At 40.9% G+C, this 18,506-nt stretch overlaps 1 protein-coding gene across 2 annotated transcripts in view; it reads right to left on the reverse strand.

The window, feature by feature from the left end:
* Positions 1-368: 368 nt before the first annotated feature.
* C7H10orf90 (chromosome 7 C10orf90 homolog) overlaps positions 369-18,506 on the reverse strand; it is a 66,976-nt gene continuing 48,838 nt past the window's right edge. For both annotated transcript variants that reach the window (XM_086752336.1, XM_086752337.1), the window contains 6 exons: positions 15,859-16,149; positions 13,617-13,810; positions 12,449-12,647; positions 3,252-3,315; positions 1,816-1,915; positions 369-1,269 (listed from right to left, as the gene is read on the reverse strand). In XM_086752336.1, coding sequence (XP_086608462.1) covers positions 1,231-1,269; positions 1,816-1,915; positions 3,252-3,315; positions 12,449-12,647; positions 13,617-13,810; positions 15,859-16,149 — 887 coding nt within the window. In that variant the 3' untranslated portion in view covers positions 369-1,230. The remainder of the gene's footprint in view (positions 1,270-1,815; positions 1,916-3,251; positions 3,316-12,448; positions 12,648-13,616; positions 13,811-15,858; positions 16,150-18,506) is intronic.

Raw genomic sequence — 18,506 nt, forward strand, 5'->3', positions numbered from 1 at the left:
AGGCAAAGTAATCTAACAGAGATAGAGCATAAAATACAACTAGGTTCCTCGTGTCCAGCACAGGTCCTGCAGCTGGAGGCTATCTCGGTGGCCACGGCCCAGCTCTCAAACATCCCTCTTCCAAAAAAACCTGACCGTACATCTCAGGCTAGATTAGAAAAATAAAGCATAGATATCAAAGGCCAAATTCCAGCCTCATTCAAGCACACTCAGTTGAGTGTTCATGTAACAGAGGTTAACACTTGCAATGATTTTTTACAGGCGATATTTTTTACCATAGGATTTGTGGCGTAGAAGGCATGACTTCTCAAGCTGTTTCAATAATTGTGTTATATTTAAAAGTACCAAATAAAAACATAGCCGTTGGATCAATATTATATTCATATTTTATTCCATAAATAAACTCTGTTGGTTTGTAAGCTGGTTGTTTTTATTTCCAAAACGTACAAATAAAGATTTAAATATTTTTTGAGGAAACATTACAGATGGTTTTAGTTCTGCAGTTTTGATGCAAACATACTTCTTGGCACCGCTTTGTAATATGCCATGTCTATAAATACTTCATGTCCGCAGACATACAGTAAAATACGTATTACAGTGAAAAACACAAAAAAGTGTTATAATCAGATTTTTAAATATTGCTCTTTAACAGGTAAGCTTGCTATGTAGATTCACTGCATAAACAGGAATAGAGTTCTTCAGAGAGCTAAAATATTGGTCCCTTTGGTTAAGTATTAATGTGAAACTGCTGCTGCTATGATTATGTGGTAATGCTATTCCAGCTAGTTTCTAAACATAACAAATAAGGATATTCATTTTTCTTTACTTCAAGGATTTAACTCACAGGAAATCAATTAATAGAATACTTCAGAGAAATACGTTTTCCAGGTCTTACAAACCCAATTCTGTTGCTATAGAGTTGTATACTTTTTTTTAATGACTAAGATAAATAATACCAGTATTTGCATTAAAAATTCTTAAAATTATTTCCTCTGGGTAAACTGACCAAAAGGTGATGCTCTGAAATAGCTGTGTTCCTTTTTAGACTGTTTTGGATTATTTGAAAGTTGCCTTAAAATGTCAATAGAAATATAAACGATCTTTCTTTATACAAAGATTAAAAAAAAAAAAATACCTCCAGGTAATTGAGATAACAGCAAATTTTATGGCTTATCTAACAGTCAAAGACACTCAAGATCCAATTAGGATGATGGGCAAGAGAATCCTTTGTCACTCGGTGTTTCTTTGAAGGAGCTGGTCCAGTAATTGCTGGAAAAAAAAAAAAAAAGCAAAACAGCCTTAAGTTACCGTTAAAATACATGAGGCAGCTGTAACTGTAGAAATCTCCAGTGATACTGCAGGTGAGATGGCAGCAGTATTCTCAGGCCTCAAATCTACCGGCTACATTGCTCAATAGAAAAAAAAGCACTGAAAGCTTTTCCACCTTGGACAGGAAGGGTGTAATGACATGGAGGAACAGCGCACTTAAACAAGGAAAAACGGGTCTACTTGTGTGCAGCGTGGGGCAGGAGTTCCTGGGAACGGATTAACTGGATGAACTGCACTAGTGCAGCTTTCTACCACAACTAACTCCTTACTCATTTTTTTAAAAAAAACAAAGCCTAGGGTGCTTATTCCAACACAAGGTTCAGCTGTTAATTCAAGTTCAAAGAAGTGCCTCAGCCCAAGGATGAGATTTAAAAAACATCCTCTGCTCTCAGGGTTTGCACATGGTGAGCACAGGCCTCTACGGACCCCGTTCACAGGTAAAGAAAGGTCCCAAAACAATACTTGGCATCCACAGTAAATCCTTACCTTTTTAAACATCTCAACACGCAGTCTGTTACTCTGCATGATGACCCGCTTCTGTTTTTCTTCTTGTTTCTTTTTTACTTCAGGTAAATTATCATAAATCCTGGAATGAACTGAGAAAGTTAACTTCCCGTGTCATCCCTGGGATTCGCAAATAATTTCTTTTCCCTATAGGAAATGTTTGCCTTCAATGCAATACTCATCATTAATGGGCATCTCTAAGTACTTGAATTAGATTTATGGCACAGGAATTACAAATTATTAACAATAATGTTTTTATATAAAGTCTGACTTGTTGAAAAACACTTCTAATTTGGGAGTAAAAAGCGAAGAGATGGGATCAGATTATCTCAATGCAGCAGTGTAATTCTGGAATAGCTTCTAATGAGCTCAGTGGAGTTAGTTTCAATTTATAGCAACATAATTCAAATCAGAATCTCGCCTGTAAACTTTTTGGTATTTATATCACAAAATTAATACAATTTTTTTGCAATTATTTTCAAGTATTTTTCTAAAATATAAGAAAACCATCATTATAACAGAATAGACTGTTAATATTTGTTCATCATCATCAGGAATCCTTTTCACCAAGGAGAACACAATCTCTCAATTTAAAAAATAATGGTGAGTTGCTGTCAGAAAGGTGGCTTCTGGTCTGATCTTTTTCCATTGAAATCAAGGATAAAATTCCCAGGAGGCTGAAAAGAAAGTCAGACCTTCCTTCTCAGCAGTCCTGTTCTTTGCACGCACACAAAGCCTGTTTAGTTCTGGTTATTCCTCAGAATATTTTGCAATATCAAGTTCTCAAAGCAGCCTGTTTTGGCTGGAGACTGTATTTTGGAGAAGAGAAATGGGACATGAGCACTCTTCAAAACAGTGCGAATGCTGCGTTGTAGCTATGTACAGCTTTCCTTGCTGTGAACAATGGCGTGAAGTGCAATGCAGTTAAAGGTCAGACACCACATTCCTAGTAGTTTGCCGTAATTCCCACACATGTGCTGTAATCAGGATGGGGAAAAAAAAACCCAAAGTGATGGTACTGCTTACATTTTTGAATGTCCAACACAAGGTCCCTCTCAGGGACTTAGTTTTCATGGGTACCCTATGCTGTCTGAAACGGCTAGAAAAGGGGTGCTGCCCCAAATCATAGAATCACAGAATGGTTTGGGTTGGAAGGGACCTTAAAGATCATCCAGTCCAGCCCGCCTGCCAAGGGCAGGGACACCTTCCACCAGACCAGCTCACTCAAAGCCCCGTCCAACCTGGCCTTGAACATTTCCATCTATCAAACTGATCCAGTGGAAGAAAAACATGAGCATTGCACAACAGCGTGGCAGCAATGGCAACCCGCCAGCCTATGAAGATGACATAGAAATATGCAGCCTTGGGCGTGAGATGGCAGAGATTCACAGTGAACTCTAAACCGGAGACTTTTGTACCTTTTCGATCTCATGTGCATCTCCTTCTCTGGAATGAATCGTTCCTTTGGTTTGAAGAGGTTATCTAGCAAAGGGAAAAGAAAGTTAATATCGGAGGAATCTGCGTTTACTGAAATTTTAAATTGGCCCTGAGCAGACACGGTGACAACTGCCAAAAAAAAGACCACTTCCCCACCAGGTTTCCTTCCCCAAGCAGCTTTCGGGACTACACCTAGAGGCAAAGTCGCACTGGTACAGTTTTCAAAACACAAATTGAAAAGGTGGTGAGGCCGCAAAGCCTCCTCTGCCTGAGGACTAACTTTTCTCCACTCAGCAGTTGTCTATGCCTAATCGTGCTTATTAAACCTTCAGTAGACACAAGTAACATGATCAATTTGCGAGGAAAATATAATTTGCCTTTTATTTATTAGTATTTTAATGTTAATTTATGGGATCATTATCTTAAAAGGAATGACCACTCGGATGCTATTGCTGGCCACACAGCCTGAAATGTCAGGGAGCAGATTGCCTCTAACCCAGAAGATCCTGGTGAAGGATCAGGGTCCAGGGTTGTTGATTTTCTGGGAGTGGTGTGGATCCCAGCACACTTCAGGACAGCCTCAGCATCATCCCTTGCTGCTCGAGGTTGCACACCTCATTCTGAAAACTCAGGATTGCAGGACAAACCCCTTCCTTCTAAAGTGCAGAATGGCACGGGATCCATCTGAGATTGTATAAAGCCAGCACTATGGATTCTCTGCAGCACTAAAACAAAACCAGGAGGCACTTCATGCTGCCCAGCAAATTCAAGCATCTTTTTTTTTTTTTGTCTATGTGGTAATACAGTTCTCAGTACAAGATCCCTGATGTCACCACCAGTTACTTGCATGTTCCCCTGTCCTCGGGCACAGAGGAGCATCTGAGGACACTGGAAGTAATGCCCCAGCAGAAACCTGCGCTACTGGCACCAAGCCTGCACACAGCGAGTCAAGGCGGACCTCCTGCAAGATGCAACACCATCAGACAGTGTGACTGACAGGCACTGAGCCCCAGTTTTCTGTCATTTCCTATAGTTACATCCACTCAAATTTATGACCTTTTATTCTAGGAATTCTCAGATGTAGGATTTCTGGAACAAAACTAGTTGTTGTAGGGATCCTCTCCTTTTTTTTTCCTAACTAAAAGCTGTTAATGACTAACATTTCCAGACCTCTGTGCGTAGCTACCAGATCATGCAAGGGATGAAAATCCAGGCCAGGGATCTGCAGAACTGTGACCTATCTTGCAAACAGCGTGATAAGCTAATCTGTAGTTTTTCTATGAGATGCTAAGACAGGCTGGCCTGTGTCTTTGAGTCAGTGGGAAGCGCCGCAGAGGCCGAGAGCTGTGCGGGTGCTGGAGCCTACGGCTGTTCCTCCAGAATAATCCTCTCCTGATGGCCCAGAAAGGGTATTGAAGGGCATCAGACCCAACACCGCCCACCATTCTGCCTGGAACTGGGCATGTGGCTGTGCCAATGCCTTTGAAGGGAAGGATTAAAAAGAGACCGGGGAAAATCATCCAGGAAAAAAAAAAAAATCTACCTTAGTTATAAAAATACCCTTTGTGAAGCAGCTTGGAGTCAAAAGGTTAACAGTTACGGCTAAACATCTCTCGGCTCACTCTCAGGTCACTATGTATAAGAAAAAAAAAATCACATGCAAGCATCAGGCAGAAACAAGACTTATCCTTGATGTATTTTAGGATTAGAATTTAAAAATTAACTGCAAAGTAAATAAAATTGGTATAAATGAAAGAATAAAAATTACATGTGTATTTAAATATTTGTTAATATTCAACACTGAGAAGAAAGCGTATTTCAAAGAGGAAGAGCAGCACACATGCAGAGCTACAATAGCCTGCCAAACACATCATGAAGACCTGAATTAACATTCTTTCCTAGCAAGAAAAGATCAAAGTGGAACATAATGTGGACAATTCCCCAGGTTGATAGCCTTCTAAATTGCATTTTATCAAAGTTCCTTATCAGATTTCATAGCCATTTATTACTTTTGGAGAAAACTATTCTGAAGGACAAGAAAGAAATGATTTCAAAGCAGACCTTCAGCATTTCCAGTGATGCAGCGCAGCTAAAAAAAGGTATAGACAGATAGGCATGAAACACTTCATTGGTGTTTTATTGAAACCTTGTGAAACTACTGAGCTCCTGATATTTACAGCAACACTGTGCGCAACAGAGGTCTGACATCTCCTTAGTGGGAGAAAGAAGAACTTCAGCAAGTTGTGGATGAAGGTAAATGGGTCGTCACCATATTTTAACTAAAGCTAGACTGCACCTCAGACAGGATGAGTAACTTTCCTCCTCAGAAAGTTAGTAAATGTTTAGACAGAGCACAGATAACATGATTGTGTTGGAAGCGTCCCCTGACTTCCTATTTACCACTAAATCACTGAAATACTTGAAAAAGAGAAAGAGTGGCAAAAATTTATCAGAGGCTAAACTCTGCCCATCAGAATATGCATACATTTTCCCCTAACATTAATGTGAATTCTCAAAGTTTCTTAGCGGCTAAAATGCACCTCTGAGGATGAGTTGCCAGTCCCTGAAAAGCAAAAGCATTGATAATGGTCATTCTCTAACTAAATGGCTTTTTCTCTGAACTGAAAAAACGATTCACCAAAAACTCATTTGCCCAGAGAAGTCCTAAGATATATCAGATTTTTTTAAACACTGCTTTTTAAATCAATAGTTCTGTAAAAAAGAAATTATTTTTGAATCTAAGACAAATGTCAAGGTGACATTCAGCTGAGCCTTGAGCGTGTCCATAGCACTTGATTGGAATTCATCCAGAGAATATAAACGAGTACCTACACCCAGAGGTCCTGCCCAAACTTTTGCATGTTGTATCTCAGTGACTTCATGCAATGAATTACTTCAGCCACAGTCAACAGATGAGGTTTTGGTATTATTTATAAAAAAAAATGCAACAAGCCATTAGTTCAAGGTTTGACGATAAGACTGCCTGGACTTTCTGCTCACTTCAGAGCAACACTGAAGTTCAGACCAGGTCCTTCATCCAGGAGGACCCACAGGAAAGTGGTTCATAGACTTTCCAGCTGTTCATGTCTGTCCTATACTGTGGCTATTGAGACATCTGATCCTCCTTAATATTCAGCCTTAATTGAGAACATCACTGGTATCTCTAAAAAACCTGTAAAGTTTACAGGTTTACAAAAACATTTTTATACTAAATTAATTTTGGGCATGATACAGGAGATTTCATCCCCTCTGTCCAAATGATACTTGAACATTCATGGACTTCATCCAGAAAAAACTTAAGTAGCATCTCACCTGGCCTTCCTAAATCATTCTTTTTTTGATTAGAGTAAGTAGTCTTGAAAAGTTTAAAACTTCCTTCAAAAAAAATAGAAATCAATGAAAAAAATATGGTGGATTTTGGTAAATTCATTAAGAGGTTAATTTCATCTTTGGCAAAACTTACACCAGCTTCTCAATCCCAATTTTGTTAATTTCAGTTTCTAATTATGAATGAAATGAGACCTTTTATTCCTGGCTTCAAAAGTCTGAAATAAAAAAAAAAACCATCAGTTTTCTATTTGGCTGCTTCAACACTCCAATGAAATTATCTCCCAGCAAATTGAATGCACTTTGTGAATCACCCATCGTAAGACAGGTTGTTTCAACACTGTCACCATAGAATCATAGAATGATTAGAGTTGCAGGGGACCTTCAAAGGCCATCTAGTCCAACCCCCCTGCAAGGAGCAGGGACATCTCCAACCAGATCAGGTTGCTCCAAGCCTCATCCAGCCTGGCCTGGAATGTTTCCAGGGATGGGGCTTCCACCACCTCTCTGGGCAACCTGGGCCAGTGTTCTACAACTTGCATCATCCACGTAGAAAACTCTTCATATTTGAAGATTTTCCAATTTCTTGCCATCTTTCTTGCAGAGAAGCTGGCTATCTCCCCCTTTCACAAGGGTGAGGGCATGGAGGGGACATGCTGGTCACCCCCCTCACTGCATCATCTCCTCCCCTGTTGTCATAGTGAGTCTGAGCCTCAGGCTCCTGAGGGACCGCATCACCCGCCACCTGCACCCTGCAATGTGCTGCTGTGTTTAGCTGACTCATAGGCACTGCTGTAATCAATATGATGAATAATAATATCACAAAAATAGGTCGTTCCTCTTCCTAATTCAATTACCTGACTGCAGCTGGGTCTTTATTCAGAGCTGTCAGCCTTAACTGAGTGGCCAGGTGCCAAGAGGATCAGTGGCACTACTGCTAGCTATAAGATTCGGTGGAGAAAAGGAATCCAAGGAACAGCAAACTAAAGTCACACAGGAGCGGAGATGGGCTGGTGGCGTGGCCCCACCTCATCAGCCACCAATGGCACCTGAAGACTATGAGGATGCACGTTAGTGGCTGCAAGATTTGCCAGCTGCACACATATTGCAAATTTTCCTATTGCTGCCTTCTCCTCTTTCTACAGCCCAAATGAAAACCTCCCTGGTGCAGAGCATCTCAAGAAACCAACCCCTTGAAAATACAAGCAAACAAACAGTAACCCTTGCCCTCCAGGCTTTTGCAGTTACAATAAAGCTTTTGGAAAGGGTTAGAAGCATGACTGAGGAGGTACAAACTCGTTTCCAAAATATTACTAAAGATACAAGATTTGGATACAAATCCAGAGAAACACAGCAGGCACCGCGGTAGGGGTTGAACGATACCGTTCAACTTCTATTGCCATTTTCAATGAACCAGCACCCTCCCAACAGAAAGGAAAACGGAAGGTATGAAAAAAACATATGTGACTGAGAATTTTTTTTCAAACCTCTGAAAGTGCTTGTGTACACTAAGATCACAAGGCTGTTCATTATGCAGATTTAAAGGCCTATAAACAGCTGGTAGTCCTGTCACAGAAGTAATTACACTACGGTTTTCGAGATTTAAATCCAGTTATTTGAACATTGTTTCTATTCAGTTCGTCACAGTGGGATCTCTAATTTGTTCAACATAGTCAACAGCAGAGTAGTCTATCTTGGACTAATTAGTGCTCTCGAAATTTAGCAGCGCACATTACACAGCACAAAGGCTAGTGTAAGAGTTGCGGGTTCTCTGCCTTCAAAGTGCTCTTGTGACGATAAAATCTTCCGCAGGATAAACATTTTCATTTTTCTAAGATTACTTGCAGCATTTCCTAAAATCCTGCTCATGAATTACAATTAAAAATGGTAAACAACTTGGGTGTTTTGAGGATGAAAAGGTAAATGGAAACTGCACAGATGTTGGTATTTATATGGAAATGATGTTGAATGCCAATTTTTTCTCCTATGAGAAGCTAAAGTTGTAGAAACAGTGTCAAAACACTGGAAAACTGTTCTAGCTAATAATTTAAGCTTATCAATAAAAACACTTTAGTCTGATTGAATAATCTCAGGTGGAGAAAAATCCCTGAAGCTCATTGCTCTTCTTTCTGGGTGAAAATTATTTTGTTAAAATAAAAGCTGCAATTTCAGGCCCCATCTACACCTGCAGAAAAGCAGGCTGCCAGCCAAGGGAACAGTCCCACCTCTCCCCCTCCTGTGCCACTTCCCCGTGTGGGCATGGATGTATACATGAGGAACTGGGCCAGGGAATGTCCTCCGGTGGCAGAAAACTAATCGGATAACTATTGTAATTATGCTGCAGTGACCTGCTCTGTGAGCACCCCGGGGTTGCACAGAGACCTTCTGCTCCTGCCCGGCCACAAACGCACTTCTAATCCATCCTTGGGGTAACTGTGTTGGTGTCAGGGGAAATTACGCCCATCAGCCAACCTTCCCTTACAAAAAAGGTCATTGGAAAATGTACAGGGGTGTGCTGGCAATGAGCCCTATGAACCTCAGAGCCATAAAGACCTCTACCTCCACAAATCTCGAAGACATCAGGAAAGAGGAAAAAAAGAAAAAGGAAGAAACTATCAGCTTGAAAAAAAGCAACCAGAAGATCACACCATGAAGCCTAGGAGTGCCATCAAGATGACGCTGTATACTTCAGCAAGTTTCCAGGTCATCATTTTACCCTCCCGGGTTCTTAATTTCAAATGTTGTCTCAACGTGCATGGCTGTGGAAGAGCAGCCTGCTTCCAGAGACCAAGAAAGCTGCAGGTGGGCTGCATTGGGACGAGACTTTTTAGTCTAGAAGGGAGAGCAGGAGAACCATTAGTACTAGTACCAAACAAAATACCCACGGCTATGGAGACGTGGCAACACAACTGCCTTGCGTGTGCAGAAGTGTTTGCTGCCCCATTCCCTTGACTTCTAATGGTGGCTGAGGTCTAGTATCTGTTTTGGCCTTTAGAAGTGACTGCAACAGACATAGGCTTCCAGAGGAGCATTATGTGTCACCACAGGGAGGAGATAGGGCAGGTTTGTGCCTTTCGCTGCTGCCCAGTGCCTTCCCTCCACCAGCTCATCACATCACAACACTGTTTGATGAGCTGGATTTGATAAAAACCAGAGAGGGTATCCTAATTAAAAAACAGCCTCCCTTGCACCAGGTTATCATGTGAAATGGCATCCTCAGGTCACTGGAATTTTGATGTCCACTTCCCATCTCAACAAATAAAACTGGCTTTGCATCCCTAGCTGCACTACAGCTGCATTTTCCTTTCATTTTCCTTTTGTTTTCTAAAAGATGACACAAAGACCTTTGTTGTTTTAAAAGCACTTTTTACATGCTAAAATGGCTTTTCCAGAGAATATGGAATTATGATGACAACAAATGATAACTTCTCTTCCTTTCAGCTTTGGCAGAAGGGAAGGCTGAGACGCTTGGGTCGTCAGTGGAGACATCAGGAGACAGCTCTTCTGCAAGGGGGGTTGCAACTAGAAAAGTTCAGCAGCATCTGTAGGAATCAAATCTTCCCCACTCTGGACTCGTTAATGACACTAATCCTTCTACATAATATCATCCACCAGAAGGAGTCCTAAAACACCAATTGTCAGGACCCAGAGCAAATTAAATGTGCTCAGTACACTCCTACACAGCCCTCTGAACTGCAGCCTACACGGTTGTGCTTTATCAGGGATCGAGGACTTCCAATATTAATTAGTTATGCTTAAATAACAGACATGTGACACTTCTGTCATTATAAAAATATTAAGATCTCGCAAACAGAAAATGACATGCAGCTACATGAAGGCAGATGAGTTACGGAAACTAAAGATTCTCTTTAGACAAATTTATCTTTAATGACCAGTCGCTAAAAGAGGGAAATAGTAATTTACTTAAATAATTAATGAAGATATTTCAATATTATGCTTTTATTACTCATTAAACAAGCATAAAGATTAAACTTTAATTATGATTTGAGGAGAAATAGGTTTAACCTTTCATTTTTTTGTTTCATAAAGTATTTGCAGAGCTGTTCGGGGGACTTTCAAGGACGACCAGACAGAGGAGGAGATATTTGCCACTTCTTCTAAGGTACATGACAGACTCCTGGCCTGTGCCAGTGCTGAATGGAAGGGCTGGCTGGTGCTGGCGCAGAGCCCCCCACAGGGGAGTAGCGTAGCTCTAAGGGAGCTGAACTCAAGCAAATTAACTTGGATAATTGAAGTGGCGAATTAATTTTATCAACTCTTTAAAATACAATTTGTGTTTTGTGCTTTGTTTACTCACACTTATTGAGCTCTTGCTATAAGAACCCATTACATGTCCAATGGAAGGTAGAATCTGTCACACCACAACAAATGGCACAGATAGAATCATAGAGTCGTTAGGGTTCGAAGGGACCTTCAAAGCCCACCCAGTCCAACCCCCCTGCCAGGAGCAGGGACATCTCCAACCAGATCAGGTTGCTCAGAGCCCCGGCCAACCTGGCCTGGAATGTTTCCAGGGATGGGGCATCCACCGCCTCTCTGGGCAACCTGGGACAGTGTGCCACCACCCTCAGTATAAAACATTTTTTCCTAATATCTAATCTGAATCTAGCTGCCTCTATTTTGAAACCATTACACCTTGTCCTATCACAACAGGCCATGCTGAAGAGTTTCTCCCTGTCTTTCTTGTAGGCCCCTTTGAGGTACTAGAAGGCCACTATAAGGCCTCCCCAGAGCCTCCTCTTCTCCAAGCTGAACAGCCCCAACTCTCTCAGCCTGTTCTCATAGGACGTAGCAATAGAAATTGGCATTCTCCAAGGCAAAGCATACCAAGAGTCCCAAGATGGGGATGGCACCCAGCTTTCCTACACCAAATCTCATTACCCAGGGAGCAAAAAGCCATGTATGTGCTTCCCAGTGTTGAGGACATCAAAGATTTTCTTTCCTTCTTCCTCCAGGTGACCCATCTAGCTCAATGTTTTCAATTGACTTACCTTTCAGTAGAATAATGTGGCTTCAAACAGCCACAGATTTAAAACTAAAATACAAAGAGGAATGCCAATCAATCAAATAAGTAGTTTTCTTTAGGCAACTGTATCAAATAACAGCCAGATGGAAATTAAAAAAAAAAAAGAAAAGAAAAACAAATGTAATTTGTTTAATGTCTTATGCCTAGATAATATTTACAGAGGTGCTATTCGGAGGGAGCTGCAACGGAGCTTCTCAGAGAGAACCATTTTACTCACTGGATATTGAGTCTGTTTAGCACTAGAGTAATAAAACAACCTAATCCACGACAATTAGCAAATCACAGAGTTTAGCTGCATTGATTTAGCAGCCTTGCATACAGCTGCTGGGCAGACAAGTGTGCTTTCACAGCCCGGTCACTGCTGAGGGCTTCGTGAGTCAAGTGGCAAGTCCAGACCTGAAGCTGCTGAGAAGACTGGATTGGGACTCCTACTCCCAAATCCCACCTGTCCCCCTCCCTGTCACTTCTCTCCCCACTTTGGTCTTTCTGTGAGATGTATGAAACGCCATTTATTGCTATCACCTCTAAACTAGCACCAACTTGCATCGTGCTGAAGAACACGACTGCAAGTGACAATGACAAAAAGTCCCCAAGGAAGGCTCCGTCCATGGCTACAGACCACAGAAAACACCTCATCCCCACCACTAACCCATCTCCGTGCTTCAGAGACTTTCTGCTTAGGACGGATGCTGGAGCACCGATGGGGTGAAAGAGGAGCAGCGGGTCTCATGTTTTTTTTTCACAACAGAAATACTATGGCAAGATTTCAAAGAGAAGTACAGCCCTGGTCACAAGTCAACTTACCACTGAGAGGGTGGGGAATGGTGTATTGCTTTCTTTTGCTTGAAGTGGATGTTGAGGAAAGCTTGCGAAGAAGCATTCCTTGGTTTCTTGCAGGAGCATCGCTCTGCTGGGCTTTCCTCAGCTGGACCATCTGCTCAAGTCTTTTCAGCCGTTCTTGTGAACGAGAGATGAACTCGGGTTTATGGACTTCTAGTGCTTCCTAAATGAAACAGAGAAACCAGTTCATTCAAAAAGAATTTAAAGGAAGAAAAAAAATGTGATATGCATCTAACTGGGTTCCCTAAGAGATAACCAATTAAAATTATTGCTTGCCTGTATGAAAGTTATCAAACTGTCTTCCTATCTGACTTCCCTTCCTTTTACTCTTAGAAAGCTGCCTTGGTGTGAAATTTCCAGATCAGACAGAGGAGTGTTTCTGACAAAAACCCAACCTTCAGAAAACATTCCAAAAGGTTTTGAACTACATGTTTTTAAAAGTTATCCAAATTCCAGTTCTTGATGTTTTGCCTATTTCCTTGTCTCACCCCATCGCCGAAGCAGCTTGTCACTGACAGCTCACAAACTTTTCTGTTTATTTAAATTGTCATGCAGGTCTGTTCATGGATGATCCAGAAAGAAAACACTTTCCAGTCAAAGGCTGCTTCAACATTTAGGAATGTTTTAGGACAGAAGACAGGAGTGGAGGTTGGTCTGCAACACGTGCCGGAGGAGAAAGCAGGAAAGCACATCTGCTGCTGGGGCTTGGTGTCAACCTGGGGACCGTGTCCGTACCTACAGCTGCCACTCGCGATACTGGATGGCATACACACTTGGGAAATTGGCAGTTTTGAGATACAATCTCAAAAATGTCTTAGGAAAAATTGTAAACCCCCAAACTTTTACTGTGGAATGGCTTAGGATGGGGAGGTTTTAAAACCAGACAGCCAGCCAAGTCTTGGCAACTTATACAAACTACTGAAACTTCACTGGAAAGGAGAAAAATCAAGGAAATTAGCCAAGGAACTTCACCCCTCAGCCACTTCCCAGGAAGCAAACACCATCCATGAAAAAAAAAAAAACAAAAAAAAAAACAAAAAAAAAAAAAGAAAGGAAAAAAAAAGTAAAATAATAATAATTTAAAAATCAATCCTGTATTAACAACAGGAATAACAACAAATTGATGTTTTACCCGCAGCGTCCGTGGGGTTAGTGGAGTTTTCTCAGGCTGGGAGCCGGTTTCTGGCTGGGTGAGCACGTCATTTTTCTCATGAGTAACATCTGGCGAGCAAGCTGCGGATAGTGTTACCCCGCTGGCTTGCTCCCGCTCGTCCTCCTCCTTGCGCTCCTTTATTTTGTCACTTGAACCACAGAATTCATAATCACCTTTGAGAGATTTAAAAGTTCATTAAGAGTGCATGGTTAATTTTTTATTGGGCTCTCCACCTCATTAGACATAGAGGGCAATTTCTGAAATAAGAACGCCAAGGTATTATTAATAGGCCTCATTAAGCAAAATAGATCAAATCTAATCATAGGTGCGACTCACTGCCCTGTGACACCCGGAGTATCTTTCACATTAAGCCAGACATCACATCGAAGCGTAATTAAACCGCTCGGATGCTTAGCTCTGTTTGCTGGTAGACCAAGACGTTTCCGTAAGACAGTTACATCACGGAAAGCAAAGGATATCACGCTGTGACTTGCAGTCTGAGTTCATTTCAATTTATTGCACTTATTGTAGGAAATAACACATTGTTATGGACCTTAATCACATATCATTTCTCTTTGACCATACTGAGGCTTTCGTAAACACTACTCTTGCTTTTTTTTCTTTGCTGATAATACAGTTTGCTTTCTATCATTTCTATATATTCATTAGCCAGTAGAATGACTCCATTAAAAAAAAAAACAACCCAACACCAAAAGGTTAATATGTACTATAGCATGTTATTATGAAAGCTGTCAATTCATAAAGTCCTCCACAGAGAACAAAAAGATTATTTTCTACACTTACAACCATGCTTTACTGCTCTATGACTGATACTCCCTGCAAGAATTAGGACCAAAAGAGGCCATGTGCTCAAAAATCAGAGTTGACAAGATTCTCATTTAGAGGACAGAATTAATCCAAAATAACAAAGGAACTTCAGAAGAGCTTTGTATGAACTATTTTGAAAAGTCACACTGGAGTACTTCTCCCTTGCCAAATAATTTGATTTCTAGAATTAAATGTCTGGGAATAAAGCCCATTACTGTTTTATTTCAATTTTTGGTTACAATAAACTTAAAATATTTTCCTCTTTATGACATATTGCATGTATTATATTGTACTTTAAAAAATATTAAAATGTTCTGCATTGGGTGCATTTGCCTTATAAAAGCCTGAACTGTACTTCCTCCCTAATACTGCTCACGTTAACATTTTGGGAAAAAACCTTGAAACCTGTGAACATGAAATTAAAGTCCTCGATAAGCCAGGTTTACAGAGCCGTCGATTAACTTTATCTTTGATAGATCTCAGTGGATGCTTCACTTCTGTAAAACTAAGTCACTTCCAGTTAGTGAAGCAGCGTGATTTAACTTCAGGCACTGAAAGCAGAGTGTAGGCTTCTCTCATCTACGTGGGGGTTATATTCAGTGGCTTTATAGTCAACACGCAAAACTTTGCCTACCTACCTACAAAAAAATCTGTAAGAAAAAAGGCTATATGACCATTATAGCATTTCTAAGGTATTCTTGGAGTAAATTTCTCATAAGCCTATTGATACTAAAGCCAAATTAATCTATCGTATACCTCAACGGCCTTCTGCAAAAACACCTTATGCATGAATATAGCTGCTTGTGTCATCTCCATTTGAGATATTTGAGTAAGTGTTGGAATTAAGACATCCAAACAGGTGCTGAACTAAAAGAAATTATGTTTTAAATGCTGAAACCTTGTTGATAATCAACTGTTTAAACTTCTTTCTTTTTTTTTGACTTCATGATAATCTCTCCGCACGAACTATTTCATGCTGTGCCTGTGCACCTCATAGTTCAGGCTGTCGTGTCAGGAAAAAAACAAAAAGGTTGCAGTGGAAGAAAGTGAAAGAAAGGTATCAAAACAAGGTTGTGAAAATAACCTCACTTCTGGTGCTTCTTGGTTGGACTGGGACTGCTTGACTCTGCAATTTTAATGCTTTTTCAAAATTTCCTTGAATCTACCTTCAAAGGGAGCCTATCTTTCTCATTTTAATCTTGTTTTCTGTTAACGATAGCAATGTATACAGTCAGATTAGTTGATTGATCTCTCACCAGATGACTCACGCTCAGCACTTAAAGCTGGACTAAAAGGGACTGACTTTCCATTATTTCACTTTTTTCTTTGAGACTGATCTCATCTTATTATTGAAACCATATTCCTAACAACCACAGTAGGATTTGTACCTTACTTTTTAGGAGCTGGTTTTGCCTGTGAGCATTTTCTTCCACGGGGATTCTTGAAGAAGCTTTTCTATTGCACATACTACTGCAGACAGATATTTTTGGTTTCTGGAAGCCCTGTGCTTGGGTCTCTTTGGATTTGGGGGTGCCTTTGGAGGTATCTCTCTTTTTTGATGGGTCATCAGTAGCAGCAGCAGTTGCTTTTCTGGATGCTGTATCTGGAAGGGAGCCAGAGGCTGTTGCGCTTCTCCTGCTTGTGGTGCATTGCTGCTTCTTGCTTCCTGGCGGTACTTGTGTTCCTGTGAAAAACAGAAAAAACAACCCCAAATTCTATAATGTGGGAAAAATTTTCTTCTCAGCCAGCCCTCTAGTCCTCATAATTTTTATTTCCTGCAAAACTGCTTTCAGTCATATATTGGAAAAGTTTAACTGACACAAATTTTACCATGACGGCCATGCAGCTGTACAAAATGTTACTAATAGAAATAATCACAGAGGATACTCTTCATAAAAATAAACTGCAATTCTAAATAATATATACACACTGTAATGGGCAGTGTGGAAGGAGTCAAGATACCTCTGACAAAAATGCATCTTTGTCTTGTCTTTTATTCACATGAGGAACGTTCTAGATTGGTTAAAACTGGTCAAAAATATAGTTACAGATCCAATGGTGGCTGTGGTGAAAACTGAGGTCCAAGAGGTTTTGCGAGCAGGGTTTTAAGCTCTCTGCAGCACAGCGGCTGCCTCAGCAGCATCTCCCACCTCCAACATTTCCAGTGCCCTGCTCTATCTCTGTACAAAGCCGCAGCAGGAACCAGCAGCAAAATGGTCCAAATTGTACAAGATATGCTTTCCCCTCAAAGGGCATCAGGATCAGCAAGAGGGGGAGAAAGAAGAAGCAGATGAGAACTATTTTACATCCCTGTAAACGCTTGAGAGTGGTCCCTCGTAGGCGCCCACATGGCCATGCATGTTGATGACTCTGCTCTTCTTTTTTAATCATGTGCATAAATTGCATATTGGCAGTCCTATCACAGGCTGACCCAAGACCTAAAGATTTACGTGGATGGAAATGGCCAACAGCTATTAAAAAACTCCAAAAGAAGGCAACCAAGAGATTTGAGAGGTCCAAGGGAAAAAACCCCAGCTGGTTTCAGACCTAACCATAAAAACATACCAACCAGGCAGGGTTGGTATGGTTCTCTGATGTGGACATAAGACATTCAATAAAGAACTGGTGTTTCATAACAAACACTTTTTTAAAAGTGGCCACATAATAATTTTCTCTGCTGAATTATTCTCAGCAGCTGCCCCTAACACTTCTTTCCAGTGTCTTGGCTGAGGACAGAGGGAGGATTAGAAGTGTTTCCCTTCTTTGATCCAACCCACGAGAACGGGTGACATGCCACATTGTGTTAGACACTTCCTTATCTCAGAGTCATTACATAAAATTAGATCCTGCAGTGCAGCATGGGAAGTCTCCAACTCACTTTCCCAATCCTTAACCCACTCGCAAGAGATGAGAAATATTCTTTGCCGCAAAACGATGTTCTCCTACACATTTTAGTGATCTGAATGGCTCATGTTTCTTTTTGATCATCCCGTATTTCTGAGGAAATCAGAGGCATTAAGGTACGACATCTAATGTTTTTCCTTACCATGCAGATCAGAAAGCTTTTAACATTTTATGTTTCTTTCTGTAAACGGGACTGCCCATATAGCAACCTGGTCTGGTTGGAGATGTCCCTGCTCCTTGCAGGGGATTGGATTGGATGGACTTTGAAGGTCCCTTCCCATCCAAACCATTCTGGGATTCTATGATTCTATATAGGGAGAAGGAGTCAACTTCTCAGGAGATCCTGTAGGAAGGGATCCGTGAAGATCAGCACAGATAGAAAAAATAACTTTTTTTCAAATTAACTTCATTGAGGTAAAGTCCATCCTAAGCAATTTCACAGCCATGCAGAAAGTCAGTCAAAGGAAGGAAGTATACACAGAGCTCCCAAAATCTAGGCTAACATCCAAGCTCTCCCTCCTCTGTCTGATATAACTTATTTTTCTCCTTGCTTTTCACACACTGCAAATATTTGCCTTATCTTTTGACAAAATTCAGCTCTTTTCTCAGATTAAATTAGTTTTGGTGCAAATACTCTCAACAAACTGGATAGATTCAATACACTCAGTTGGAGCTCATGTGTATACACTAATCTGTTCCTTCATTCCCTGACCAATCTCGTATCCGCAGTTACACCCTGTGTTTCTACAAATGTTTTATGACAAATAGAGGGGAAAAAACCACGGGGGCAGATTAATGGGGTCATGGGCATCAAAGAGTGTTTGCAGGAGGAGGTGGAAGCAGGCAGCACGGTAGGAGAAGATGAAGAAAGCAGCAGGTAGCATTAAGTAACTGCAGAGCAGCACAGAAGGAAGTCTTTTCACAAAGGCAGCCAAGATACTAGAAGGATGGGGGGGCGGGGGGGAAGAGAGCAGCTAAGCCACAGAAAAAACTTGAATGGAAAACAGATTATCTCTTTAAATCATCTTTTAAATTAAAATAGTCTACTGGCCAGCAGAATGCACAGAGGAGAAGAAAAGAAAGTGGAAAGGAGAAAAGAGTTTCTGCTCATCCAAGGCAACATCGCAGTAGGAGATA

This window comes from Chlamydotis macqueenii, chromosome 7 (genome assembly GCF_036417535.1).
Source record: "Chlamydotis macqueenii isolate bChlMac1 chromosome 7, bChlMac1.mat, whole genome shotgun sequence".
Classification (NCBI taxonomy): Eukaryota; Metazoa; Chordata; class Aves; order Otidiformes; family Otididae; genus Chlamydotis; species Chlamydotis macqueenii.